Source organism: Sorghum bicolor, chromosome 6 (genome assembly GCF_000003195.3).
Source record: "Sorghum bicolor cultivar BTx623 chromosome 6, Sorghum_bicolor_NCBIv3, whole genome shotgun sequence".
Taxonomy (NCBI): domain Eukaryota; kingdom Viridiplantae; phylum Streptophyta; class Magnoliopsida; order Poales; family Poaceae; genus Sorghum; species Sorghum bicolor.
In genome coordinates, this window is record NC_012875.2 from 56791695 (window position 1) to 56818097 (window position 26403).

At 45.1% G+C, this 26403-nt stretch overlaps 4 protein-coding genes across 5 annotated transcripts; 2 read left to right on the forward strand and 2 right to left on the reverse strand.

Annotated features, from left to right (window-relative positions):
• Positions 2399-3079, reverse strand: LOC110436239 (vegetative cell wall protein gp1-like). The gene has a single exon (XM_021462737.1). It carries the CDS (start codon positions 3004-3006, stop codon positions 2614-2616), a length of 393 nt encoding a protein of 130 aa, XP_021318412.1. The 5' UTR covers positions 3007-3079; the 3' UTR covers positions 2399-2613.
• Positions 6751-7463, forward strand: LOC8066808 (60S ribosomal protein L27-3). Its single transcript, XM_002447079.2, has one exon. It carries the CDS (start codon positions 6831-6833, stop codon positions 7242-7244), a length of 414 nt encoding a protein of 137 aa, XP_002447124.1. The 5' UTR covers positions 6751-6830; the 3' UTR covers positions 7245-7463.
• LOC8066809 lies at positions 9568-13772 on the reverse strand. Its single transcript, XM_002448513.2, has 3 exons — positions 13171-13772; positions 11579-11704; positions 9568-11494 (listed from the first exon to the last, which is right to left on the reverse strand). Exons 1-3 carry the CDS (start codon positions 13531-13533, stop codon positions 9905-9907), a joined length of 2079 nt encoding a protein of 692 aa, XP_002448558.1. The 5' UTR covers positions 13534-13772; the 3' UTR covers positions 9568-9904.
• Positions 16818-23401, forward strand: LOC8074731. 2 transcript variants are annotated; one of them, XM_021462328.1, is made up of 5 exons: positions 16818-18357; positions 21326-21977; positions 22065-22215; positions 22414-22476; positions 22914-23401. In XM_021462328.1, the coding sequence occupies exons 1-5, from the start codon at positions 17088-17090 to the stop codon at positions 23037-23039; spliced, it is 2262 nt and encodes a 753-aa protein (XP_021318003.1). In that variant the 5' UTR covers positions 16818-17087; the 3' UTR covers positions 23040-23401. The 2 variants fall into 2 exon arrangements, with proteins under 2 accessions (XP_021318003.1, XP_002447125.1); XM_002447080.2 differs by having other exon boundaries at positions 16819-18342.

Sequence of the window (26403 nt, forward strand, 5' to 3'; positions counted from 1 at the left end):
TTCTACATTTAATAGCAAGACAAACAAACCCAATTAAATTCATAAGGCGAAGCAAACTGAAAACCTGTCTATTTTATTCTGTCAGATGTACACCATGACAATGGAACTCAGAGAATGAGTGTGATGGCATGAACAAGCCTGAAAGAGATATGTTATATGTATGGCTGTATGCAGCTTGGCGAACTCCTTTTTTATTATCAAATAAAAGTAGGATACAAACTCGTCTCACTCACAATTAGCAGAAATTCAGAATCCTGAAAAAACAATCCTGGAAAAAATAATCGAGGAGAAGACATGCTGCTCTGCCTCTAAATGACTTTTCCTATGTGCAAGTTAACCAGGTTGAGGTCAAATGTCAGAGAATCCAAGACCAGGGGCAGACCCAGTGCCAGAGGCTCCCACATGAGTGGGTCTGGGAAAGGGATAAACCAAGGCAAGCCTTTCCCCCCGCAAAATCTACAGAGAGGCTGCTTCAAATGTCAGAGAATCCAAAACCATGAAAACAGCAAATGTTTACTTAGTAAAACTATCCTTCTTTGATCAGAAAACAGCTTGGCAAATTCAGCAAGCAGATCCTAAAGCAACCAAGACAGCAATATAGCAAATGCACCGAACAGATCATGAATTAGACTACCAGAGAGAATAAACTGTTGAGACAAAAAAGAAAGGTAATAGACATGAAAGTATGAAACAGTTACTACTATGAAAGTCATCGAAATGACCCCAACACTTTGTGCCTAACAAAAGCGGTGAGTATTTTTTTGTTATGGCATGAAGAGAAACTGAGCTATTTATTTGGCTGTCAGAAACAAGCTGTCAAATTGAGTGATTGAACACAATGGTAGTCTAGTAGGGTATCAACTACGTTCAGTTGGAGAACTTTCAGATGGAAAGTACAGCAATGAACAGCATACAAATAACTCAAGATAGTACTCTTGAGTAATATGTGAGCAGTTTTTTCAAACAATATGTGGTGGTAGGATATTGAAACCCCATTGGTTCACTATGCAATTGTTTTTATAAAATAAACAAGATGCACATAACAGGGAAAGTAATAACACTCACAGTTGGCGTCTTTTGAGAAGATGCCATTACGCAGTTCATCAGAAACTGAAAGCAGATAGTATGAAGTTAAAACTGTGGTGAAAGAATGCTAATGATATGAGCCATTAATGGCATAATTCAACACTAATATAGCACGAGATATACATTCACCTCTACTCAGGGAGTGGACATGTTAGCTTCAGATGAGGATGATGGTTGCAACTGAATAAGGTAGAAGTAACTGAGTAAGCCTAGGTGACACGTCATTGAAAAGATCATAATAAACAAGAAACGGTAATATCTAGAATTATACCAGAAATGATCATATAAAAAAAGGAAACTAAAATGCTGAGCATATGTCAAATCACCTGACAGGTGGCAAACACTAGCAATAAGATGTGAAGGAACTGCTAATTGAAGAGTTCATGCATATCAACAAGCGGACCAGTCAAATATGAAAGAGAAGATGAGCAATGTTCAACTAAAGCCAACTCTGACTTATAACTAATGCCACTTGTTGACGTGATTTCTGAAGACAATCTGGTAGACATACTAAATTTATAGTAGAGAAAGAAACAAAAAAACTGTGAGCATCTGATCAATGAAATCAAATTCACGTGTAACCAGCAATTGAATGAGCCTAGTTATATGTCCATATATGCTCATGTAAGAACCATAAGCTAAATGAATTCAATCTGTAGATCATCCAATATATTATAGTACGAACTGAACATAATATTGTGAATTTTTCTTTCAGGTAGTGGGCAACTGGCCTTATTAACTTCAGCTGAGGATGGTGATTGCAGTTGAGATAGAAGTGAATGAGTAAGCCTAGTTGACACTTCATGGAATAGATCATAATGAAGCTATAAAAATGGTAATATCAAGAATTATACCAGAAATTATCTTTGAACAAAAAGGAAACTAAAATGCTGAGCATACTTCAATCGCCTAACAGGTGGCAAGCACTAGAATACCATCTTGAGGTAGGAGAAGAAACACCTTAAGTAGCAATAAGATGTAAAAGAACTGTCAATTGACGAGTTCATTCATGTAAAAGAGATGTTGAATTGGTATATCAATAAATCATGTGGTCAAATATAAAAGAGAAGATGAGTAATGGCCAACCAAAGGCAACTCAGACTAATCACTAATGCCAATTGGTCGCCATAATTTCTGAAGTACAATCCAAAAAAACATACTAAATTCAAAGTACAGAGATTCAAAGACCGCCAGCATCAGATCACATGATCGCATTCACATGTAACAAGCAATTGAAAGAGCCTAGTTCTATGAATATATGCACATGTAAGAACCATAAGCTAAATAATCTAAATCCACAAAATATCCAACATATCATGACAGGAATTAGAGATCATACTGCGAATTTTCGTTACCCACTTTACTGTATTTTGTATTACTACATAGCAAGCATGCTTCTCTGTATATGTCTTTGTTTTCACATCCAGATCAGTACAAAGAAACAACGAAAACTTTACGGCACACTAAGCTAACAAGAGAAGCGACGAACGGATCTACAAGGCTAATACAACAGTACGGCGAGACACTCTAGTGAGCGGCGACCACCATGTCAGGAGCGCTGAGGAACTCGAGAACCGCCTCGACGGGCAGATCGGGGCTGGGAGGCGGCGGAGCGAAGAGCACCACGGACTTGGCCGCCGCGAGCTTCTTCCGCTGGGGGCACCGGGGCGCGAGGATCCTCGACGCGGGCGCGAAGTACGGCAGGGCCACAGCGCCCTCGCCGTCTCCAGCCGCTGAAGGAGGCGATGTGGGGGAAGCCGGCGCTGGCGACGGTGGCGATGGCGGGGCCGGGCGGGTGGCGCGACTCCCGCGGCGGAGCCTGGCGTCGCGGAGGCGGGCGAGGGCCCCGGGGCGGAGGAAGCGGAGGTGGTCGCCGCTGGCGGCGGCGGACGGGGAGCGGAGCTTGCGGGTGGCTGCCATGTGGGCCCCGGACGTTGGCGAGGGATGAATCGGCGGCAGACGGAATGGATTGGATGCGTGTTGCGGTGGAGGCGGGGAGAGCGTGGGGTTTTGAAGGGGGGCTAGGCGAGCGGGAGGCGCGACGTTTGGAAGGGAAAAGTTTTGCGCTGCTAGGAGTACGCGGTTATTTGCCGCGTTGGCCCAATGACGAGTGGGTCCAGGACTGCGTGGGATCCACATGGCGGTGAGATTGTCTGCTCACAGTTTTGGAGGGAGTTTGGTGAGGGAGCGGGCGCCCGCTGTTCGAAAGGGAACGGCGGCGGCCTGGCGCGTGAGACCGACGCGTTTGCGCGCGTGGCCGGCCAGATCAGGCGATCAGCGACAGGCCGCAACGGTTGTATGGGCCGGGTGTGTCCAAGATCCAGAGCTCGCGACTCTTTTTTTTCTTTTTGTTTCTTTTTTTTTCTCCCTAGACTAGATTGAAGATAAATGCCCGTAAGACGCAAAAATTAAAAAAAATGGCATGTTTAGTCTTTCCGACTCCGAGGATGGGTCCTAGCCAAGCAAAAATCAAAATGTGATTTGGGTCAGTCTTGCTTTAATTATGTGCCTCTTTGGTTTTCCCTCGAAATTTCTTCAAAATATCCAAATGAACCCGTGTTAAAATGTCTTCAACACTCATGTGCCATGGGCAGTTACTTCTCGTCCTTTTTTAAAAATATAATATTATGTTTATCCAAAAATACAAAATTAGATGGCAAAATACCTAAATTGCATAAATGGATGTCTATCGGCTTCCCGATAGCCGATATGTAGGCCCACTAGTACTTATCGGTTGCCTACAAACTGATTTGCTTAGTTATAGATTTATTTTTGTTTATGCTAGTTAAATCTATGATTTATTTATAACTAAGTTATACATGATTCGGTAAATATAATTTTTTTACTATAGTTTAAGCATATAATAATTAGTTCACCATAAAAAAATTACCATAATTGGACCATAGAAGTTCTAAGTCTACACTAGAAATTTTATACAAAACATACCATATTATGTTCATTGTGTAGACCTACTCATGTGGAGTCCAACAAAATTAGATTTTTTATTTTATAATTTTTCTCTAATTTTTGAAAGATTCAACGAAAATAAAAAAAAAAAGAAAATGACAAAACCGTCGTCCTTGTAGCAAAACCACAGTGCAAAACTGGTTTTAGAAAATTCAAGAGATAAAAAATCTGGTTTTATAGTTTAGACGATGAAATAGTCCACCTGAATAGTTAAAGAAGTTATGTAGATTTTTTCTAGAATACCTTCAGTAATGTCCTCAACATAGAGTAGCCTTTGCGCAATTCAAAAAAAATACTTTTATTGAGCTAGATATTTCATTGTTGCACGTTTGCGATAGGTATTTTGCTCGTCCAGTCGTCCTCCATAAAAAATCATTTACATTGGACATTGTGGTGATTAATCCGATAGGGTGCTAGAGTTTCATCTATGCCTCGTGTTCACTCTCTTTCAGTAGGCCCTATTTGGTTCCCGTGCTAAGTTTTAACTAGCTAAATTTTAGTTACTTTAGTAGCTAAAGTTCTAAAGACATTGACTAAAAGGAGGTATAGTTTAGTTTCATTAGTCAACCAATAGTAACTAAAATAATTTTGGCTAGCTAAAATTTAGCAAGGAAGAACCGAACAGACCCTTAGTGTTTGCCTCCTTACAATCAGATAATCCGCTATTATGCCAATGTGACTTTACCTTCTCCATAAAAGCGTGCACGATTAAAGCACCAAACATATACACAACTAGTATGTTTTTTCTCATCCATTTTGAAACCAAAACTCATCATCCTGCGCTTGGATCGTTTTGTGCTTATATACAATCTCGAACAAACCAAATTTAACTGCCAATGTGTATATTCTATAGTTTCATCGCGATGTTCACATTTTAGAAGTCTTCTATGCAAATTTAGGTAGACATTCTCTTCGTGCCAAGTTATTGTTATCTTTGATTGTCATAAGCCAAGCCTCATTAAACATACACCGATATCTTCACCATTCATTTTTTATACATTAGTGCCCCCACGAAATGTGTTTTGACGTATATATTTGAACATCTAAATGATATTTTTTTTAAAAAAAACTTGGTCAAAGTTTTAAAAAATGTCTTGAGACTAAGCCAAAGTGACTAGATTGAAATATATGAAGAAAGAGTCATTAACACGTGCTTCCAATTCTAAAAAAACATGCTACAAAACTACATATTGATGGTTGTATGATTTTTTTGTGTCTATATATACTAATTTCACGTTCATATTTTGTATGAACGAAAAAATCTACATGTGTCTCTGTGGTTCCTACTGGATTGTATCACCTATAAAATATTGATGGTTGTCTATTTGACTGCATCACCTATAAAACTAGGTATCTTGGTTGTTAGATTATTGAAAAGCATCTAAATAAAGCAATTTTGAAGGTCTTTTCACTAATATGACATTAAAAAGTTTACATAATCCCATAACATAACAACAATTGACTATATACCCCCTAATTATAAAACATAGTATTATAGCCCTTAAAACATTAACTAATACACAAATGCTCCCTCTCTAATGATTTTGTAGGCCCGTTTGTAGATCGTATTCCACCACAGGCATAAGTAGTCATGCTTGCACATGGGGTTGTCGGTTGTCTCTCTCTTCCTACCCTTTTTCAGTCCTGCACATCTACTCGATGTGCACCATGTTGTCTCCTCCTCCACGTCAAGGCACCCCTTGATGACATTGAACTCTTTGTATCGTGCTATGTCCTTGTCATTCAACCCCTCCCACATCAATCGCTCACTTCTCGCTTTCTCTTCTCCCACATCATCGCTCGCTTCTCGCTTTCTCCTCCTAGGGCTACCAAAAAAACTGAAACACAATTTGACGGAGGATGTGGGAGGAGCCGAATAACGACGATGTAGGCATGGTGCTTGAGCTCAATGGCATCGACGAGTAATGTGATGTGGAGAAGGATACGAGATGTCGTGTGTTCCTTGTTGAACGGTGGATCAGACTACAAATAGTAGGGGGTGGAGGCAACAAATTAAATCGGCATGCTTGCAAGCATAGGTAGGCTAGTATAGCGACATATGGTGTCAAAATGGCTCTACGAGATCATTGGATGGGTCATTTGAACTTTATTGTATATTTTAAGGGTTACAATATCGTATTTATAATCGAGGGATTATGAAGTCAGCACTTAATATGTTGTGAAACCACCTTTAAAAAGTCCCAGAGCGTTATTTAGATAATTTTCAATAGTTTATTTAAGGGATATAGTATAACTTATTTTTGGGGTGAGAGGCTGTTTCTTTTTAAGGAGAAGTTAGGCCTTGTTTAGTTCACCCCCAAAACCAAAAACTTTTTAAGATTCCCCGTCACATGAATCTTGCAGCACATGCATGAAGCACTAAATGTAGACGAAAATAAAAACTAATTACATAATTTTACCTGTAAATCGTGAGATAAATCTTTTAAGAGCCTAGTTACTCTATGATTGGACTATATTTGTCAAATAAAAATGAAATTGCTATCATTTAAAAATAAAAAAGTTTTCGAAATTAGATTTGTGGTCCGACACAACCACGCCTCGTTCGGTCGCACCGGACCCAAGTCCGACCCATCACCCTGAAGCCCAACCACAGCAGAACCGTCCGATCCCAGATCCAACAGACGAAACCCGCCATCCTCGAAGCCCTAGCGCCGCCACCCTATATAATCCTCGTTCCTCTCGCGCGCTGCGCTCCCATTTCCGCAGCCTCCCAAACCCTACCGGCGGCGCAGCAGCATCACCACCACCGCCCGAAGATGGTGAAGTTCCTCAAGCCCGGCAAGGCCGTGATCCTCCTCCAGGGCCGGTTCGCCGGCCGGAAGGCGGTGATCGTGCGCGTGTTCGAGGAGGGCACCCGCGACCGCCCCTACGGTCACTGCCTCGTCGCCGGCCTCGCCAAGTACCCCAAGAAGGTGATCCGCAAGGACTCCGCCAAGAAGACGGCCAAGAAGTCCCGCGTCAAGTGCTTCATCAAGCTCGTCAACTTCACCCACCTCATGCCCACCCGCTACACCCTCGACGTCGACTTGAAGGACGTCGCCTCGGGCGGGCCCGACGCGCTCTCCACCCGCGACAAGAAGGTCGAGGCCTGCAAGACCGCCAAGTACCGTCTCGAGGAGAGGTTCAAGAGCGGCAAGAACAGGTGGTTCTTTACCAAGCTCCGCTTCTAGATGCCGGGCGTCCCGCATAGTGTCTGCTTTAGTTGTCAATTTACTGTATTGGGAACTCCTTAAGCTATCTCTGTTTTGCTATTGCCATGAAGGCTTCGTGCTTGGTATGGATCTCGGAGAAGATTTTGTTAAAAACATGTCGATGATGTGTTAAATGATGCCAAAGGATACATCTGGTTGAAATTTTGTTCAGAATCACTGCTTGTGATGTGCTGTTAATCTTCTTGTTGAGAATCACTGCTTGCGATGTGCTGTTAATCTTCTGCGTTCTTAGTCATCCGGGTCTCAGATTTTGTTGATGCATCTTATAGTTCTCCATCACTGAATGCTCCTTTGTTGACATGTGAGTGATAACTGATGGTTTACAGCCCTTTATTCATGATTATAATGGAAGATGGAAATGCAGCTAGAATTTATTCATGAATATAATGGAAGATGGAAATGCATCTTTCTAGCTGGAGGGGTTCTTAATCGTTGAGTAATTAACACTTAGAATATGTTGATGCATCAAAAGGATTATGTTTTCCTGGATTACTCTTTGAGTTTGTTGCTGCCTCTGCTGGTACCTGCCGAGTGTTCATAAAAGGACAATTCAAATCATATCATATAGATATAGTTATGCACTTATATGAATTGTTGGCACTGAATTGAAGATTGGTAATTGCTTTGATTAATAATTCTCTCTTTGGTCTAAGTTGTGTGGAGCTCACTACTTACCTATGTATTAGTCATATAGTGCACCATTCAATCCCCAATCCACGAAATATACAATGTTTCTGCACTTTAACATAATACCATCAGAACATGGCCATGTTGTGTTTAACCTGTGTTCTAAGTCTTGTCATTTGCATTGCTTTAGTTTCATCCATTAGCTTAATACCATCAGATTTTTTTGTTATGTTGTGCTTATTTAGCTTCCAATTCCATTAATTCACAACATTACCAATCTGTGAGAAGCCAACAGCAAATTAGTGTTGTCAGTTGTGCATTGTGCTACTCCAGTGGCAAAGCAAACCTAAAGATTGGGCGTCTATGTTTGTAAATATATGTATTCATGAAATTGGTACTGGCCATGGTATGTTTCCTGCCTAGCCTTATGACTTCTTGACTAATTTGCAGTAACACTGTCGATTTAGGTCAAATCATAATTGAAACACTCCTACCATTATTCGTAGTGTCTGAAGATTATTTTCACTGAGTATTCGCCTTTAATATTTGTTTGATCGAATATGGAGCTTGGGGCGGACCATGTGAGTTTCCTTTGATTCTTCAAATGAGTTTCAAATGAGGCTTTTAATAATACTCAAAGCAATAAAATATTTGCATCTTGTTGGTGTGAGACTACTTTACATTGGCAATTACAGTTTGCGCGCTTGTGCTTATCTGTTGAATACAGTTTTTTTCTCTCACAATAAATCAGCGAACAACAGCCATGAGTTTTCATACAAACAAACAGGTTGTATAGAGACAACTAAAGATGCAGTTTATATTGAATTAGCCATGACCCCTTGCGATTGGGTTTACAGCTTGCCCCTGCCCTTGTTATGGATATTATGGATGCTAAAATTCTGCTGGATAACCATAACTGTCTATTGCTTATTTGCATCCTTCGATTCGTGCTGTATTGTCAGTTATGAACTTGCAATTGTTACCTGCCATGCTTCTATCCAGTGCATTTGCGACTTCTCAGTTGGAATACTCCATTACTGAATCTCTGGGGTATCAGGACCTGCCATGCTTCTATCCAGTGCATTTGCGACTTCTCAGTTGGAATACTCCATTACTGAATCTCTGGGGTATCAGGCCGCAGTTTCCCCTGCTTGAAGACCTGCACTTGTTCAAATTTATATCTGCGTCGAGTTCTGATGTGATGCTCTCGCGGGCGTCGGGGCTCTAGCTTTCTCCCCAGCAACTTCTTTGCATCAACCAATCGCACAACCAACCATGGAGCTACAGCTACCCATCGACTAGGCCATGGGTACTGTGACTAATCTCCTGTGCACCAAAGCATTGCACGCTACGCTCCGGGTGCGGATGGCTTTCGTCAGTCTCGTCTCCTCTGGACTCTGGTTGCAGAAGCAGAGCTGCTGAAGCACGCTTTTGTTACTTGCAAGGCTGATTCACAGGTGTCGCAGGCCTTCTTGACTTTAATAGTAAATGTAAAGAAATAAGGCATGGTATCTTTCGTACTCCACGGCTTTCTAAGTTTCCATAACATAGGAACAGATTTTCGCATAAAACATGAATAACATGAGAAAAGTAAGGAACCATAGACATAATATGCCTAATAAGAGTTGCACAAGAATAATGAAAACACAGGAAATGACAAAGAAAAACACTGGGGAACTGCTTACAAAGGGATGCAATTTGTCTCAACGTTGCTGCTTGTTTGTGTCTATATTATACATCATGATGGATCTCACCATAGCCTATCAGATCGAACCATAACACCAAAACTAAAGTAAGATACAGAAGCAGCAAAGCCTCCAGACAGCCCACAAAGGCCAGCCCTGTCCCTTTTCTTTCTAGTCCTTGTTGTACATGCATTACAGGTTACTCTAAAACAGGGGGAAAAAACGAAGCATCTAGGTACTCCTTGACATTATTCCATGGATTAAATTCTAGGTTTACAATGTTTCACCTTCTGGTTTCTGGTCGCTCTAGATCTTCTGCTTGAGCACCTGGCGGAGCTGGACCTTCTGGCTCTCCATCCGTGCCTCCATGAGCTTTGCCTTCAAGCTGTGCTTCTGGGACGTCCGCGGGTACTCTATACAGCCCTTGAAGCCACGGTTGAATTGAATGTTCATTGAGTCTGGCGAGCTCCACTGCTCGACACTCGGTGGACTGAGTCCTATTTCTTGGATGCCACTTTCAACAGTGGAATAAGTCCCTACTGACAGCCGTACATTGGATGATCTTGCATTTACGGTTTCAACTGCATCTTTCTTGCATATCTCGCTGTTCTTCGGGCGGGACGACTTCCAGAGCTTTGAAATGGCTGATTCTTTCTTCTTAGGTTGGTTCATGTTTGTCAGGTAGGCATCAGCTAAGTCATCCTTCAGCTTCTCATTCTCCATATACTCGAAACCATTCCTGCTCTTCCAAGAAATGCTTCCATCACAGATCTTGTTGCTGACTGAAGGTTCGCTTCCATCAGGTGAACCACTTGAACCCTGCATATCTTCATGGCTTATTGTCTCCCAGCTGCTACCATCTTCAGTGACGCTTTCATCTTTAGGGCTTTTGTTTGAGTATACCTTGGCTTTCTTCTCGAGGAATATATCAGTCATTGGGCTAACCTCTTGAATTTCTGATTCACATTTGGCAGAGCTATTCTTGTAGCATGGCTCAATCTCCTTGATGACAGGCTCCTCACTTGGACGCAGCTCTTCAAAAATGGAAAATATGTCTTCTGATGCGACCGGTGGCTCATATCTGAATTCAGCATCTTGGGCTCTGACTGACTTTATTGCCTGTATTATGTTCTCTGCTTCCTCTACTGCTGTTATGTCTGCATTTGCAGTACTGCATGCAGCAATAAACGCCTCAACATCCTGTTGCAGTTTGCTCAGCTGTGTGTACTTTGCGTCGAGAGTAAGTTTTGCATCAACAAGCTTCATCTGCACCCGTTCTTCACGCCACACCTCAGCCATTTGCAGCATCTTCCGCTCCTCGTCTACCTCCTCTCGCAGCCTCAGGGAGTCCTGTTTCAAGGCCTCAATTTCAGCTTTGTCTTCCTCCACCTCTCTTGCTAGCTCGTTGCACACCTCCTCAGTGAGCTCACGTGCCTTCCTCTCTGTATCATACTCTTGTAACAGTTGTTTTGCTGACATCTTGGCCTCCTTCAACTCATTGACGAGTTTCAAGTTAATCATCTCCAGACGCCTCCGGTTTTTCTTCTCATGGTCAAGGTCTGCCTTCATATCTTCGAGAATAGCACGCACCTTTTCATGCTCTCTGTTCCTCCAAGCCGCTTTCTCCTCTGCAAGTTTCTTGAACAAGTGGTCAAGCTTCTTCTTAGCTGACCGCCGCTCAGTTTCCAGCTCACTTATCCTATCACGTGCTTGCTGGAGTTCCATCTGGAGGTTAGCAACATATGCTGTATCCTGCTGCTCATTAAGAAGATTTAGCTGGCTGGCTATCAGATACGCATCATGTGATTCCATTCCCTTTATGTCCCCAGGCTCCCATTTTGTTGCCTTTTCCATGGTAGTGACAGGCAGCATAGCAGAAGTAGCATGAAGTTGTACCTGCAGAATTTGTTATGTCAATGATCTTACAGGCTGATACAAGGAAAAATAATAAATGAATGTCTTGTAGGTTCTTTCCCTCACCTTGTGGAGCTCTCCGCTCTTCCGCTCCAAAACAGATATGGGGCTTGAAACCTCATTCTTCAAACTCTGGTGATGACCTGAAGTGTTCTGCTTGAGAAGCTGGACTTGCAGATGCCTTGGGATATGCTGTCATATAGGCACAGTTCCGAATAAGAGACACAATTTTTAAAAAAAATTAAGAAAAATAAGAAACAAAAGGAATTAATAACATTTTATATTTTATATTAATATTTACTTGCACGACTGTTCTGTTCGATGATTAAGCATATCTATCCAGAGAGTAGCACTAGATCTGTACATGTTCATGTTACTATTTCGTACTGTGATTTGAAAGGAACATCACAGACATATGTTTATAAAAAAAAAGTGAATTTCCGGTAGGCATACTCACAAAGAACAAGGAGAATCTATAAGGGCCCAAACAATCATCACGTGGAGACACCTATCAAACCGAATCATATACAGAGAACCTACACGGCTACACCTACAGCGTCGGTAACATCGTCGCATTTGTTGGCTAGCATTTTCATCCCAACCTAAGGCTAAACTTCAGAATTGAAAACCATTTCCTGGAAGGGCACTAGGATGGCCTCCAATAGCATGAGACAAGCAACAAAACAGGACCACATGCTCCTGAACCCGGTATCAGTGTTTGTTGCTGCACGGCACAAGAGCTGAGAGCCATTTTGCCCGATTCAGAAGCTCACACCCTGACAAACCTTTCACGATCCAAATTCCAAGCTCCCTTCTTCATCAGCCTTCTTTACACAGGACGCAGCAACTCGGTAAACTGAAGGTGCACACCCCACCATTGCCCAGGCCAGGCCAACCAATCACCCACAAAAGGCTAAAACGCACGGGCAGTGCATTTGTGATTGCACGGGTAGGGGCATGGAGCTTCGGAGAGGATCCGATGATTGGGGCCCATACATGTTCAGGAATCACATGAGGAGATCCGAGCACAGGATAAACGCTGCGCCTGTGCCTGTTGGATGGACGGGTTTCATGGGAAGAGGATCACGGCCACCGTACTGTGCCTGCTGCACGGCCGCCTTCATAAATGGCCATGCTTCAGGGCAACGCATCTAACGTCCAGGAGAGTACTTAAATGCGTCGACATGGCAATGCGCAGTGTGTGTTTAGTGCTCAGGATTCAATGAGGAGACTTGGTTCGTACCAAGATTTGACTACGCTAGTCGAGTTTAGGCGAATTAAGCAGCTCAAATCAGCGAACAAGCAAAGGGTAATTGGTGGTGTCAGCCCAAAATAGTGCGAGAGATCTATGTCCTAGAGCACCATGTTTTGACGACAAATCTCAACATTTGTGCTGAAAATGTCGTATAAACAGTAGGAGAAAACAAGTAAAAAAAAAGGCCTTTTAGACGTCCATGTTTATTCACTAAACACCAAAACGATATTCTAGTCTAGCAATAAAAATGCCACTATAGGAGAAGCTAATGTACAGGAGCTCGCACACAAAGCACGCGCCCAGCGCCTCCTATTGGCCGCATCTCAACACAAGACGAAAAAAAACGAAAAAAAACAAGGTAGTAGCTGGGAAGCAGGTGTTGAAGCAGCGCAGCATAACATACCTCGACACCCACGCGGACTCTGCTCTCGCCGCCGCCCCCGGCCACGGCTTCCGGCGGGCGCAGCCGCCAAACCCCGGCCGCGAGCCTCCGCACCGACACCTCCCTCGCCTTGGTCTCCCGCGCCCGCGCAGCGTCCCCCGCTTCGTCGGCGGCGCCAGCCCCCTTCCTCCCCTCACCACGCCCGCCGCCGCCCACGTCCCATTTCAGCAGCGGCGTCGCGGGCCCGCTCCGCCGCCCGCCGCCGGGCGCGCCCGCCGGCGACTTAACCGGCCGCCGTTTCAGGCGCCGCGGCGTCCGGAGAGACGGCGCCGCGGCCGGGGCAGCGCATGAGGCGGCGGCGGCGGAGCGGTTCCTGGAGCTCATCTCCGGCTGTGGGTCGAGACGGCCCGCGCCGGCGGCAGCATCGGGTGGACGGGTGGGGAGCAGAGCACAGCAGGCGGACGCGCAGAGCCGCGGAGTGCGGGCGACGCCCGGCGCACGCGGAGCGGTGTGGTGTGGAAGCGCAGGCAGGGCAGCGTGGAGGGCACAGGGGAGGGAGAGAGTAGAGAGACGTTGGGGGTGGCCGGGTGGGGTGGCGTTGGGAAATGGGAGCGCAAGCTAGCAGTAGCCAAGTGGGGGAGAAGTGGGTGTTTTTGTGTGGGGGCGTGTCCGTGCCGATGCCGAGGACGGATTTGGGCCTGTCCTAGGGGCGATTTGGGGATTTCGTCCCGGGCTTCTGTCTGTTACTGTGTGATATGATCAATGTGGTCGTGCATTTTGGTCTCGTGATTTTCTAGACGCACAAGTTCTGCACTGCACCGCTGCTGCAATCTGCAACTGCACGATGGAAAAAAAAAGGTCCTGGTTTACTGGAGATTTGCCATCATTCACCGGGACGATTTACAGTTTATATTACAACCAAAAAAAGTGGAAATTAAAAAAAAAATAAGTACCACCCACCAACTGTGAATCTGTGATCGTAATGTGCTGTTTCTTTGCATTGATCGGCGTGGTATTACTTCTCGTCAGGCTTGTTTAGATACGCCTAAAAACCCAAAATTTTATAAGATTTTCCGTCACATCGAATCTTATGGCATATGCATGAAATAGTAAATATAGATAAAAAAAATAATTAATTGCACAGTTTATCTGTAAATCATAAAGACGAATCTTTTAAAGTTAGTTACTCTATAATTAGACAATGTTTATCAAATAAAAACGAAAATACTATAGTGTCAAAATCCAAAAACTTTTTACATCTAAACAAGGCCTCGCTGTCGGTGGAAATTTCATGATTCGACGGATCGGGGTACGTCAGACAATTAACCACGTCAGTATACTGTGGAGCGACCATGCCACCCGGGTCGGTGGGTCCCGCCATCTCATGACGCTTCCAGTAACAACAAATCCCGGCACGAGCCACAGTAACGGAGGGCAGTAACGGAACAGCAGCCGCTCTGCCTGCTAGTGCCTACTCCCCCTCGTGTCCCGTTGAATCCGTCCATCCAATCCAAACCAGCCCGCCATGAGCCCATGACACTCCTGTCCAGATCCGAACGCGCACCACGCCGGGGCGCGCGGGGCGTCTCCACTCTCCAGCACCAGCACCAGCACGTGGCCGTCCCGCCGCACGGGCGCCACGCTGCCCGGTGTTTTGGCGTGGGCACCCGCTGGCCGCTGGCGGCGCGCGGGAGGAAGGCATCCGAGGGCGGAGCACGAGGCGGAAGCGCGACGTACGTACGCCACGTTGGACTGTCGTGGCCCACGCCTGTCAGCACTCAGCTGCTGGCAGGAGGGACCTGGGTGGCGGGGCGCGGGGACCCACGTGACCGCGAGTGGCCTGGTGCTGTCGCCATCCGCACCCGCCGTGGTGGCCGCGGGAATATAGAATGGTGGCGGGAAGGCGACGACACCGGCACCGCCGTGCGGGGCTCTGACGGTGCGCAGGGGACGATGCCGCATGGGGCACTGTAAAATTTTTGCTGCCCGGCACCGGCGCTGTCATCCCTGCGATGGAACAGTCGGGGCCCGTGCGCTCGGTTCAAATTTTAAACCGGCTGGCGCAAAGCTAACAATTTCACACCATCATTATCTAGAAAACAATTTAACACCGTGCCCTAGGTTAAAATCGGTGCTTATCCGTAACGAGCTGTTCAGGACACCGGCATGCAGTAGATTAATAATTTTCACTGAATCGCTGGGATCGTATATATGCATGTACGCGCTCCTGAATCCTGATGCTGCAGTGCATGAAGGCAGGTCGTCGTAATTGTAAATAATGTTAAGTAGGTTAGGGACATAATGATCTAAGAGAAGAGGGAGGATCCAGCTAGCTAGAGCGACCTGCTCAACCGCTCCAAGAGGGAATACGATCTTGCTCGATAAGTGAGGCTTGTCGGACGCTGTGTATTTTACTGTGGATTCTCTCGCGATCCATGTGACGACCTGCTCGATGGTCTGTGCGGTCTACTGTGCATGAACCATCCACATCTCTTTGGCCTCTCGGTACCGGGACAGGTATCATTTAGCTTGCGATAATCGGGGTTTTTGCTCCGTAATCATAGCCGTGGATCGGTCAATGCAAAAGCGTACTACTACTGTACTAGTACGTGTGTTGCCTCTGCCTGTTGCGTGGAGCAGTTGGATCGGCGATCGTTTTCTGATGTCGAGCTAGCTAATAAAGGTGGTTAGATCGCGTACGCGTAGGGTACTACAGTCTACGGTTAGGCACACACGGCATGTATAAGTGTATCGTCAATTATGATTTAGTACGGTTGTTTACGCCTTCTTTGGATCCGACAATGGATAATGAACATGGTCGGCATCCAATGCGGCTTGCGTACGTCGCAGGTCGCACAACATCGATGTAGACACGCACATGGCCTAGAAATGTCTCGGCTACAAATTCTCGCCAGGTGCATGTGCGGTTCTTGACAGTATAGTTCTTGAATTTAGTCCTACATAAACTGGTCGTTATTACAATATAAGAAAATTGAGCTCAGCCCTAAATGTTAGATTACAAGAACGGATGCATATATAGGCCTTGTTCAGTTGACATTTTTTTTTGGATTTTAGATACTGTAACACTTTATCTAATTATAGACTAACTAAGCTCAAAAGATTCGTCTCGTAGATTATAGGTAAACTGCATAATTAGTTATTGTTTTCGTCTATATTTAATACTCCATGCATGTGCCGTAAAATTTGATATGACGGGGAATCTTGAATTTTTTTTTTAACTAAACAAGACCATATCAGTGTAGCATACACCATACACTCTAACAGTACAACTCTCCTTTTCAGGGAAAAAAACTCCAGATGATGAGACGACCGCCTGAACAGTACAACAGAACTTTATAGATCTGAACAGTTTGGTTAGCAGTTTAAGTGCAACTAACCTTCAGTATGTTTCTATCTGCTCATACATTTCTATATGAAAATAACATCCTAAAAAAACAAAAAAAAAGCAATCCAAGAAAAGAAAAAGGAATGGACTCACTAAGCCAATCAGCCCATAACTATTAAAATTTTGGTAAATATCGGCCCAAAACTTCGTTTCGGCTCTACTTGCATTGAGATAGAAAGTGGGCCAAATTCAGCCCATTCATGAGGAGGCCGAGCGCAGGCGCCGCTCGTCCGGTCGTCTCGCCGTCTTCTGCCGCACGCCAGCCAGCACGCGACCCGCATCGCATCCCCTTTCGTCTCGCCGGAGCCGCGGCGCCGCACCGCACGACCTCACCTCACCGGCCCCGGGCCCAAGTCCAACCCCGCCAAAATCCATTCGAAACCTCCCGATTCCCTCCACAAAATTTACAAAACCATAGCTCTCCCGCCAATCTCCAGACCATTTCGATCCCATTTCTCTCCCCAAATCCGCGACACCGTTGCCCAGCGCAGCCGACCCAAACCTAGCTCCCCCGCCGCCGCCGCCCGCCGGGATGGACTTCTCGGCTCCCTCATTCTCGCTGGGTTTCGACTGGGACGACGACGACGACCCCCCGGCCGGGAGCGACCGGCACGAGCAGCCGCGCGGGTACGAGGCCCCCGACCCGCCGTCGTTCTCGTTAGGGATCGACGACGACGACGTCGTGGAGGCGCCCCGCATCCCGGCGGTTGACCGCCAGAAGGGGCACGAGCGGTGGTCCACGGCGCCCGATCCACCGTCGTTCTCGCTGGGCTTCGACGATGACGTCGTGGAGGAGCCCCGCATTCGGGCGGGTGGCCGCCGGAAGGAGCACGCTCGGGGGTACACGGCGCCCGATCCGCCATCGTTCCCCCTGGGCTTTGACGACGAAGACGGCGATGGTGACATACTCGCTGCCGACCAGCGGTGCGAGCGGGCGCGGCCCCCGGTGGCGCCCGGAGCTCCCGCTTCGACCGGCGCTGCAGATGACGATGATAAGGAGGATGGCTTCGTCCTCGCCGGTGGCAGGCGGCCGGTCCGAGTGGAGCGTCACAGGCTAGACCGAGATCCCCTGCCGCCGCCGCGGCTGCAGACCAATCGGTTCGCGGCGCCCGATCCGCCGTCGTTCTCATTGGGCTTCGACGACGAAGACGGCCATGGTGACATCCTCGCTGCCGACCAGCGCCGCGAGCAGGCGCTGCCGCAGGCGGCGCTCGGAGCACCCTCTTCGACCGGCACTGGAGATGACGATGATAAGGATGATGACTTCGTCCTCGCCGGTGGCAAGCGGCCGGTCCGGGTGGATCGCGACACGATAGACACAGATCCCCTGCCGCCGCCGGCTTCGACCAATCGGTTCAAGCGGCTGCGGAAGGGCCCTGCGCCAGCCCATCCGGCGCCAACACCCCAGGTGCTGCACTGTGAGGCGCCGTATTCCTCCCTTATAATCAACGACGACGACGACTCCCTAGCTGGCGGCCAGCACCACGAGCAATCGAAGCCACAGGCCGCACCTCGGGTCCCCTCGTCGCTCAGTATCGAAGATGAGGACGGCGACTTCTTCCTCGCTGGTGACCAACAGCCAGAGCCAACACTGCCTGAGCCTGAAGTGACTCAACTCAAGCGGCTGCGGAAGGGCCCTGCACCACCACATCTGGCGCCATCACCGCCTCCTTTGAAGGTGCCAGGACAACCCACGGTAGTGATTGACAATGCAGCAAGAGCGGCGGTTGGGAGTTGGGAAGACGAGATCGAGGATTGGACAACAGACGAGGACCGACCGGTTCGAGGTGAGTGCCTGAGCGGTATGCTTATTTCAACTTTTAATATTTTGCATTCATTTCTCTTGTTGTGCTTATAATACTGCATTCAGTCATGCGGTTTGTCTACGGAGAAAATTGGGATTTTGCCATAATCAAATGTGGGCTTCGCTCGTTTGCCATCCCGCATCCCGCATCCCGCAAAAGGGATTCACTACTTTACCATTGTCAAACTTGGCACACCCGCTAGAATGTCCTGGAACGGAATTATTCTAAATTTTAATTATTCTTTTATTCTCTCCATACTTCCATTCCATTTTTCCAACACATCAGGACTAGCTTCAACAATTGACTTGAAAAGTTACTGGAAAACTTCTTGTCTATAAGCTCTAGCTGCAGGATACATCTTAGAGAACACATCACCACCAAACTTTTTAATGAAGTTATTCATGTTCAGCCATTGGAAACACTTTCTTAACTGCATTGTCCAGACCTTTGCATGCATCTGAGGAAACAGCTCAAACAGGAAGATCTCCTATGGCCTTATGCAACTGAGTCATAAACCAAGTCCAGTTATCTGTTATTTCACCATCTATGGAGCCAAAAGCAACTGGGTACATCCAGTTGTGACCATCTATACCACAAGCTGCAGCTAAATGACCATTCCGTCTACCATTAAGTGCAGTAGTCTATGTTAAGGTATAGCCTGCATCCTTCTAAGAAACCTTCAATGCAAGGTTTTAGTGCACCCAAAAAAAAAACTATGGAAAAAAAACTTGCCCTCTACCTCCTTAATGCCAATCTCAATAACACTACCTGGCGACCTCTTGAGGACCTCTGCCCTCCAATTGAATAGCAGCTGTCTCTCTTCCCATATGCCATACAATTCTCTCAAAGCAATTTGCCTACCCTTCCAAACAGTGTCATAATGAATTTGACACTTCTGCTCATCCTGTAAAGTGGTTTGCAGTTCCTTAGTGCCCATAGTTGTTTTCTTTCTAAGGTGATGTATTGCCTTTGTAACAACCCAGGCACTGGTTGGTGTGGTAGTCTTCCTCTTAGCACTTGATGTATATGTGTGATCACCAATAACCTTTGTCACCTGCAGAAAAAATAATTACTGAATGCGAACAATATCGAAGGACAAAATACATTGGTAGGCTCAAGTTATTGAAGGAAAAAATAACGGAGCACAAAATCCAAGTTAGTACCATTATGGTGCTCCCATCAGGCTGCCTATGCCCAACAAGGCAACAAGATGCCAAGGACAATCTTCTGCTTTGCAATCAGCAATGTATCTAGATGGGTCTGTTTTGACAATGTGCAGTTCAAACTCTTCATTTATACCAGATTGTCTCACAGCCAATCTAAACTCCTTCATGTTAGGGTACACTATGCCAAGATCCATACTAGGGTGATTTGGGTCATGAACCCAGTCCTCTCCCCTGGTAAATAGTCATCAACAACAATGGCTGCCCCAGTTGTATCAACTTCCCAAGTATCGCCATTCTGTTCAGCGCAACCATTCTTGGCTGCCTCCGTTGCGGCCTTGCCTTATCAGCCTCCTCATCCTCAGCCTTAAACCACAACAATTCATACATCACCTCATCATCAACAATCTCTATTCTTCTCTCTTTATCTTGACTTTCTTCAATGCGCAGTATATCCCAATCAACAAGAGGTGCCTGCAGCTGCTGTGCAGGAGGTTCTACCACTGCTAAGCTAAACTCAGGCTCTCCATCAAGCCTTTTTTTTTCGAATTAGGGATCACCCCCATTTCCATTGCAAGTGAACGGAAATACATCAGAGTTTTAGAAATGTTTAGACTGCCTAGAAAGATTCAGAAACAGCAAAAGGGGGGCGAAGAGTTTCAAACTCTCGCAGTACAGCACAACCCACGAACATCCAACAAAACAGAGAATTTTTGCTTGGAACTCCTCATCCGCTAGTTCTTCCACCAGTCCCATCAATGACCAGGCTCTTGCTCTGTATCGTCATCTTCAGCCACATCACGAAGCCTATAAACCTGATTGGTCCCTTGACGCTTCTCGTTTAACATCTTCACAGCAATCTTGAGCATATCATCCGCACCCTTGATCAACACTTCTTTGTCCACCTCTTTTTGAAGACCTGCCCAAAATTTCATAAGCGCACATGCATGACTCACAATCGCAAGCGGATTATGTAGCTTAGCGCCATCAAAGCATACTCGGTTTCTCATTTTCCAAATTGCCCAACAAATAGCAGCAATTCCAACTGCATGAAATTGCTTGCCATTAGGGATCCATCTTTCACACCAATTCCAGCTTTGTTCAAAAGAGATCGGAATATTAGAAGCACCAATGCACGTTGCAACAGTTGCCCAAATAATTTTGGCAACAGGACAAGTGAACAAGAGATGTTGCACAGATTCAGAGCATTTGCAGAAATAACAGCTTGGATCACCTTTCCATTGTCTTTTAATCATATCATCCTTGGTTAAAATAGCATTATTTGCTACTAACCATAAGAAGATTTTGATCTTTGCAGGGATTTTTGCTTTCCAAATGAATTTAAAAGAAAGACCCATCTCAGCCTCTCCATCGAGCCTAGTAGAGAAAAAAATGTGGCATAGTTAGATTAGCACCACATCTACACTAATCGTGCCTAATCTCTTTCAAGTCAATTGTTGAAGCTAGTCTTGATGTGTTGGTAAAACGGGAATGAAAGTATGGAGAGAATACAAGAATAATTAAAATTTGGAATAATTCAGTCCCAGGGCATTCTAGCGGGTGTGCCAAGTTTGATAATGGCAAGTAGTGAATCTCTTTTGTGGGATGGCAAACGAGCGAAGCCCATGTTTGATAATTTCAAAATCCCAATTTTATGTATACCTATTATTTTGTCTTCTGCAAAAAATTCCCATGGCTGGTCTATTGTGGACTTAGTCTGTAGCTGGTTGTTTTGTTACAATCTTTAAGGATATTTTGATTTTTGTGTGTAGAGCATCATTTATTTTCATCTTTACTTGCAGATGTGCCACCATCTGTTGGTAGTTGCAGCACTTCCAGCAACTCAAAATTCTCTCTGCTTAATCGTGGTGTTCTTATGACTCAGTCAGCAACCAAAGCAAACAGATCAAAAATTTCACAAACACCAAATACTTCTGCTTCAATATCTTTGGAAGAAAGCTGCACAAAGAAACTACTTCCTAAGATAACAGTAAGCCCGATGAGGAAAATCTATTTGCTTGATTCTGACACTGATGCAGACGATGACCACAATCAAAATAAAGCAAAGACCCAGCAGCAAAACACGAAGCCCCGAGGGAGCAGTACTGTGCTGAAGAGTGGAGCTATGATGAATGACAATTGGGCAACACCTGCCTTGGACGAGTTCTGCAATGAATACTTCAAATCTTCAAAAGATGCAGGGTTTTCTCAGCAGAAAGAAGGCAACACTCACTACAGGGTTTCTCAACCTAAGAACTCTGGGCATTTCCAGCAACAAACGTCTTCAAGTGGAGCTGAACTATATGATGGTCCTCCTGCTATGCATTATTTGTTCCACCCTGACCCAAGGGTGGGTAATTTGTTCAGGAACAGGCTGCAACATTTTGTTCCCATTGGGGCAGGAAGTACCAGAGAAAATGGGCAAAACAGAGCAGAAAGTCTCAGCAGCGGCAGGTGCACACATCATGGTCATTGCTTTTTAATCATTCGAGTAATGCCATTTTCTAATTGGTTCTAACTTCTTTCATTATCTTAATGCAGGAGGCAATTCAGCTCGAGTGCAGCTGCTAACGATGACTGGGTGACTCCTGGGAGGATCTCAGTTCCAACTGATGCCAGTAAAAGAAGGGTGCGTGCCAGTGGATCCCATTCTGGCTCTGGCCATTGGTTTACTGATGACAGTGGGAGGAAGGTACGGCTAGTCTTCCAAAGTTTCAGTTCACTTGTTTTTAAAACTTTTAGATAATAAAAATTGTTTGGTCATTTTGTGCTTCTTCAGTATGGTTGCATATTAGCTTGCATTTCAAAGCTTTTCAAGATTATTCGTTTATCCCCTTCTTGAAGAAAACGTATTCAATCATAGTTTTGCTTCGTTGAACTTTTGCTACAGGTTTATGTCTCAAAAAATGGGCAAGAGTTGACTGGCCGCAATGCCTATCGACAATATCAAAAGGTATTGTGATGCTTATCTTTTCCTGTGATTTGTGCTTTTATTCATGTTGACAAACTGGTAATTGCAAGACCATCAGTACTAGGTAATGGACTTGCTGAAATTTGAATATCCCATGCTTACAATTATGTATATGTTACCTGCAATGATGTGTTCGATTAGGGATTTGAATTATTAAGAATGCACTTGGCATGATTGTATCCATCATTTGTAGCTGGCATTGCTATTTCTCTATGACCATTACCTGAACCAAACTTTCTTAGGATCTTTTAAAAATTGATGATGACAGAAACTGATGGTCTTTGAGAGTATAAAAATCGATGACAGAACTGATGGTCTCTGAGAGTATAAAAATAGATGACAGGACTGATGGTCTTTGACAGAACTGATGTTTCTTTCACTGCTTACTGGTAACACCTTCTCATCAATGTGCCTTACAGGAAAGTGGCAGGGGATTCGGCAGGTACAAGAAGAAAGGTTCATCTGGAACCAAACGAGGTGCTGCTAAAGTGAAGACCGAAACTGCGGCCAAACGAGGCACGAGTAGGGCTAAAAGGAAGCGGTGACTGCCTGCCCGCTTCACATTGGGCAGGATTCTGTAGCTAGTACCCCCCCTCTCCACCTCGCGTGCTTCACTTGATAGCCGATTTGTTGATAGAACCATATGAATGCATAATAAAGCCTCAATTGCTCTCGGTTTTCCCTTATATCAGGAGGCACACGCATAAATAGTACATGGTTCTATCGTGTGTTCGTAAATATTTTTTTGGCTCTTACTGTATTCTGTTTTTTGGTGCCAAGGATCCATAGGCAAAAGGCTGGTATACTCCACTGGATGTACTATAAACCATTATTGCACGCTCGTGGCATTCATCGGCTAATAATTCTGAACGTTTGCCCACCGACAATGAATGGGCACACCATGTCAGTGTCAGTTCGTCTCATGTTGTATTTGGACTTTGGTAGCTTCCATGGTGTACATCTTGGTTCTCAAGTACAGTAGCTGCTAATTGCACCATCAGCACCAGCGATACTAAAGAAGAAAAGAAGAGAAGAATACAAACAGAAAATATAGTACCATAAGTGGACCACTTAAATATGTGGAGAGAACTAAAAACCGAGCTAAATTCTAAAGCTTTTGAAGGACGCTAGAATTGGTTTAATATGGGTGGATATATTTTTTTGCTTTAGCTACATGACATAAATGAGTACATGACTTGGAGGATAATAAGCCTCTCCTAGAGATAATGAAGGATACCATGGGATTTCAATCAATACTGATTAAATTAACCATATCCAGGATTGCCAAATATACTCTGGCAGCTATATCAATATTTCTACAACATGATATACCATTTATGCCAATCATGTTTTGGTATAAGGCCATGTTTAGATCTCATCTCATAGTGAGAATCTTGATTCTAGATAATGAATGTAAAATCATGATTCTAGCTAAAAAAAATGCAGGGTGTTATCCTGGATTATTGTCTTTGCATAGGAGCTTAGCAGAGTTTGGATAGATAATTAGATACAAATCTCTTCCTAAAAATCCAAATGTTTTGATCTCATTCTTATTTCTCTATCCCAATCTCATTCTTTTTAGGAGGTCCAAACTAAGCTTAGTCCCATGGGATTTGTTGTGGTACTCTTAGAGCATCTCCAATAGTTTGACATTTTTTGTTTGTCATTTGTTGTAGTTCGCCAACTCTCAAAACGATATGGCAAGTGGGAAAAAAAAGATCATTTTCAAGTGTTTGGCATAATTGACTTGACAAAAACCAAAATTGTGGACCCAACTGTATTTGCCGCGACTTTTCTTCCGCGCCGTATCTAGTCCCACGTTTTTGGTCACGCACGTTTCTTCTTTGCGGCATTTTCTCATTGCCGCGCTACTAGTTCACGAGCATCCAGGATCATATATGGAGTACCTTGCGATGTCTTGCGGCACAGAAGGGCGGCGCGATCGACTTTGCCAAAGAACGACGGTGTGAACCCTTGCGACACAGAACGGCGGCGCGAACCCTTGCAGCATAGAACGGCGGCGCGGAGGAGGAAGTTTCTGTCGCAACAAAGTAGCAGACGGACTATATACGGCGCGAAGAGTCCCCCACGCGTAGGAGTAGCGCCTGATTGGCGTTTCCCAAGCGGCCCGCGGCTTTGCATCTATGCCAAATTCCCTCCCTCAATTGCCAAGTTGCCCAATTTGCAAAACACAAATGCAAAACGGTTGGATACCTCATTTCGATAATTTTGGCAAATTACAAGAATGCAAACCCAAATGCAAAACTGTTTGGGATGCTCTTAGATGTCTGTAAACGTCGATCTATAGAGAAATTATCACATATTACTACTTAGAGTGTAATAGAAGAAATGCTAATCTACTTTTTTTTTTGAGAAATAGGAAGCACAAAAAAAATATCTAGCAATCAGATTTAACATGGCAAGTGGGGCCTTGTTTAGTTCACCCCGAAATCCAAAAAGTTTTCAAGATTCCCTGTCACATCGAATCTTACGGCACATGCATGAAGCATTAAATATAGACGAAAATAAAAACTAATCACACAGTTTGACTGTAAATCACGAGACGAATCTTTTGACCTTAGTTAGTCTATGATTTAACAATATTTACCACAAACAAACGAAAGTGTTACAGTTCCGAAAACTTTTCAGTTTTCAGAACTAAACAAGGCCTGGGTTGAGATATAAGGGGTGTTTCTTGTAACTTCAAGCCAAATAAATGAAGCATACACGTGCCACGAGACCAAAAACAGATGCCCTCAGTTTTAAATCGAGATTATAGAAAAAGGTTTTTTTTAAAAAAAGAGACACTGTTCTCTGATGGAAACCAGCGTTAGGTGTCCATGGGCAGAGTCCTGTGCCTGTCGCTAAAAAATTCAGTAATCACGCAAAATCCCTTGAGCATCGTATCCTCAACGCTAGTTCCGCAGCCGATCACATTGTCAATCGATGAGTCAACAGGATGATCTGGTGTTGTAGACTCGTAGGTATTCAGCCGATCACATTCTGTTGTACTAGAATCTTCTGTGTATCAAGGCTTTGCTGTACGTGTTCAGCGCTTGCTCCCACCACAAGAGCAGATTGTATTACGATATTGGCTGGCCAGTTTAATTTGCCTCATCGAAACAGCAACACCCTGGGGCTCTAGCTACCATGTGACAGTTGGCGCGACGCCGGCCTCGGAAGTTGTGGTCGGTCAGATTCAGATAGGCCTTATCGGAGGCAACGTCCATCGAGCACTCCAATTGGCCTTCCGTTTCAGGCTTTCAGCCATCCCGACAACATCCTCGACGATCGCCTCCTGATTCCGGCGCTGACCACAAATGCAGAGGGCCCAGCGGTGGTGCGCTTGTGGCACACGGCCGCATGCACGTGGCACCTGATGCTGCTCACCTACGGCCGCAAGTGTCCTTTCAGGAGGTGAGGGCGAGAGGCCACACCCCAAACAGCGACATCTTCTTGCCCCTCTCTATTCTCTCCCTTCTAGGAGAAAATGGCGACATTTAGCTATCTAATAGTGACTGGTGCCCTGCCAATTGGCAAGCGAATAATAAATAAATTGCAAACAAGGCATGCTTGGACCGGAGAAGAGAAGGTTATGCATCGTTTTCTTTCTTCATCATCAAAAGAATCACAGCTCAGCTGGAACTACTGGGTCTGTGGCAGCCAATGATGGATCCAGAAACGACTCAAAGGAGGGACTAAAATTAGTGCAAGGTATTTTTAGACACATCAGGTAAAGCTAAATCTATATTCTTATAGATTATCTTAGGCTAGATAAAGAAACTACTAAAAGGATCGCGCCCGGGGCTGGATCTACCCCTGGTGGCAGCCAGCCTGAAGGTGAAGGATTTTGAATTTGGGAGGACGGATCAATTACTCAAGAACAATGCAGACATATACTCTCCAATG

Excerpts from the sequence above, each read along its gene's own strand:
- LOC8074731 (XM_021462328.1), top strand. The coding sequence starts at position 17,088 with ATGGACTTCTCGGCTCCCTCATTCTCGCTGGGTTTCGACTGGGACGAC. Across the intron at positions 18,358-21,325 it reads TCGAGGTGAGTGCCTGAGCG|ATGTGCCACCATCTGTTGGT; the intron begins GTATGCTTATTT and ends CTTTACTTGCAG. Across the intron at positions 22,477-22,913 it reads CCTATCGACAATATCAAAAG|GAAAGTGGCAGGGGATTCGG; the intron begins GTATTGTGATGC and ends TGTGCCTTACAG.
- LOC8066809 (XM_002448513.2), bottom strand. The coding sequence starts at position 13,533 with ATGAGCTCCAGGAACCGCTCCGCCGCCGCCGCCTCATGCGCTGCCCCG. Across the intron at positions 11,705-13,170 it reads GAGTCCGCGTGGGTGTCGAG|CATATCCCAAGGCATCTGCA; the intron begins GTATGTTATGCT and ends CCTATATGACAG. Across the intron at positions 11,495-11,578 it reads AGAGCGGAGAGCTCCACAAG|GTACAACTTCATGCTACTTC; the intron begins GTGAGGGAAAGA and ends CAAATTCTGCAG.
- LOC110436239 (XM_021462737.1), bottom strand. The coding sequence starts at position 3,006 with ATGGCAGCCACCCGCAAGCTCCGCTCCCCGTCCGCCGCCGCCAGCGGC.
- LOC8066808 (XM_002447079.2), top strand. The coding sequence starts at position 6,831 with ATGGTGAAGTTCCTCAAGCCCGGCAAGGCCGTGATCCTCCTCCAGGGC.